Source organism: Phalaenopsis equestris, unplaced genomic scaffold (assembly GCF_001263595.1).
Source record: "Phalaenopsis equestris unplaced genomic scaffold, ASM126359v1 Scaffold000001, whole genome shotgun sequence".
Lineage (NCBI taxonomy): Eukaryota > Viridiplantae > Streptophyta > Magnoliopsida > Asparagales > Orchidaceae > Phalaenopsis > Phalaenopsis equestris.
In genome coordinates, this window is record NW_018164443.1 from 202,875 (window position 1) to 205,235 (window position 2,361).

The 2,361-nt window shown below is 40.1% G+C and overlaps 1 protein-coding gene across 1 annotated transcript in view; it reads left to right on the forward strand.

Annotated features, from left to right (window-relative positions):
- Positions 1-1,418, forward strand: part of LOC110023264 (protein MALE DISCOVERER 1-like) — a gene marked incomplete at its 5' end in the record, with an annotated part of 29,402 nt that extends 27,984 nt beyond the window's left edge. The window contains 1 exon segment of the mRNA XM_020722984.1: positions 1,007-1,418. Coding sequence (XP_020578643.1) covers positions 1,007-1,267 — 261 coding nt within the window.
- Positions 1,419-2,361: the final 943 nt, after the last annotated feature.

Below are 2,361 nucleotides of genomic sequence, written 5' to 3' on the forward strand. Positions count from 1 at the left end.
GGGAAAGAGGGAAAGGAAGGAGGGGAAGAAGGGTGCGGCAACCTCCCTCCCTTGAGGACTGGTCGGTCCTCCCCCGAGCCCCACGTCACAGACGACATTGATTATGTTGAAATCCTTGCACGGTGGCAAAGATGAGCACAATGAGGACACTGGTTTCTCAGACAGTGAATGGTGGGTGGATATGAAGGCGGCCGACAAGCTATTTTATGTAAATCTGCTGCCATAAGGTGTTGTCAGTCATGAGCGCCAGTTGGAGCGGTGAGGCGGTCTGCCGAGGGAGGTGGCCGACCGACGAGCGAAGTAGTCGACAAGATTTGCGGTATTGTTTATGTTAATCTTTGTATATATTTTTTATTTTAAGAGTTGGACGGTCATGTTGTCCTGTCGGAGCGGCGAGGCAGTCAGCCAGTGAATGGCTGGCTGGAGGGGGAGGTGGCTGGTTGGATAGTTTATTTTAAGAGATGGTCGACCATGGTGGTTGGTTGAAGCGACGAGGCGACCGACCGACCGGTGGGGGGAGGTGGCTGGCCGGTGGATCCGTGGTTGCTGGTGAGTCTCCAGTGGTGATCCTTTCAGCTCGGCGAGGTTGTATCGGGCTATGCAATATCACATAAAAAATATCACCATTTTAACTTAAAAAAAGTGAAATACACATTTTCATGTATAAGCAAGGTAGCATATGAAGCTTAGGTGTTGAATACAGGAATACATAACAATTGACTGGTATGTATGAAAATTTTCCTTACTTTAATCACGGGGCATTTACATACATACCACCCAATTCCTATGTATCTAAAACTATAAACTTTACTTTTAACATTTATTCCACCCAATTCCTTTATGTTACATAAAAAATATCACCATTGTAACTTAAAAAATGTAAAATGATGGCGCATTATGAAAAAATTGAAGTGTAGGTGTTAGGTATGTACATACGAATTGGATGGTATATATGTAAATCTTCCTTTAATCATTTACTCAATTCAAATTTAATCCCACTTTCCAGGCCATGAGACACCTGAAAGATAAGAAGAGCATCAATTCTCTGATTGATCCCTCACTAACCTTCAACAAATACAATGAGCTACAGATCATCTGTGAGGTAGCTGAAGCTTGCATCCATGAGGATCCCAAGAGCAGACCAACAATGAAAGAAGTCTCCTCCTCGCTCAAAGAAGTCCTCGCAATCGAACCCGAGGCGGCGATGCCGAGGCTTTCTCCACTCTGGTGGGCTGAACTCGAAATCCTCTCGGTTGAAGCCAGTTAAACCATGAACTGAGAGCTCAAGCTCTTAGCTGTAATTAGATGTTGTAAATTGAAACCATATTGGGTTTGTGCTGTTAATGTTGTTTTTTCAGACTGTTTGGAGTTGAATTCAGGAATTATGGACTTATTTTATAGTTTGAGATGTTATGATTGATGCACATATGTTTGTTATTGTCATTATTCATTTTTCCAACTCTTGGGATTGATTTTTTAGAGCGCATGTTATGTCAGGACTCCGAACCTAGAGGTACGTTCCGACAAAAATATGCCGTTATATTACAGGAATATTTCATTTGCATTATTTGTAAAAAATGAAATGTTATTCGAGTATTATGTGGTGTTATTTGATTACTTTGAGGTGTTATTGAAATATTCTCCCACGTTGCTTGATTTGAGGCTGAAGTATTATTGAAATATTCCCCCGCATTACTTGATTTGGGGTTGTGTTATTCCAATAACATAGTGGAAAATGAAATAACACGAGAATATGCCAAATAACATTGCTCCAAATCAAGTAACGCGGGGAAATATTCCACTAACACCGTAAAGTCATCGAAGAACACCAGATAATACTCGATCAACAAATTCATTTTTTACAAATAACGCAGATGAAATATTCCTGTAACACAGCGGGATATTCCAAACTATTGCAATCCGAATGTAGCTCTACGTTCGGAGTCCTGATGTAATATATTTTTTTTATTTTTTAAATGAAGATTTACATAAATACATCTTGATTTTTATGTATGTACATATCTAACACCTAAACTTTAATTGTTATGCATATGCCACCATTCTTATGTATAACAAGGTGTGTTTAACTTCTCAGTAGTTAAAATACGGCTGCTCTTATGTGGTATGAGATGTTTGGTTGGCATAAATGTTGAAAAGTGAAGTCTGGAGGTTGGATATGTAAATGCGTGGCAATTGGTTGGTAATAATGTAAATGCCCCTTTTTTATAAGAGACAAATCGTATGTAGCGCTGTCAAAATGGCTCGTTGTTCGCGAATAGCTCGTGTTTGGCTCGTTAAGAAGCTCGTGTTCGACTCGTTAAGAAGCTCGTGTTCGGCTCGTTAATTTCGTTCGATAAGTTA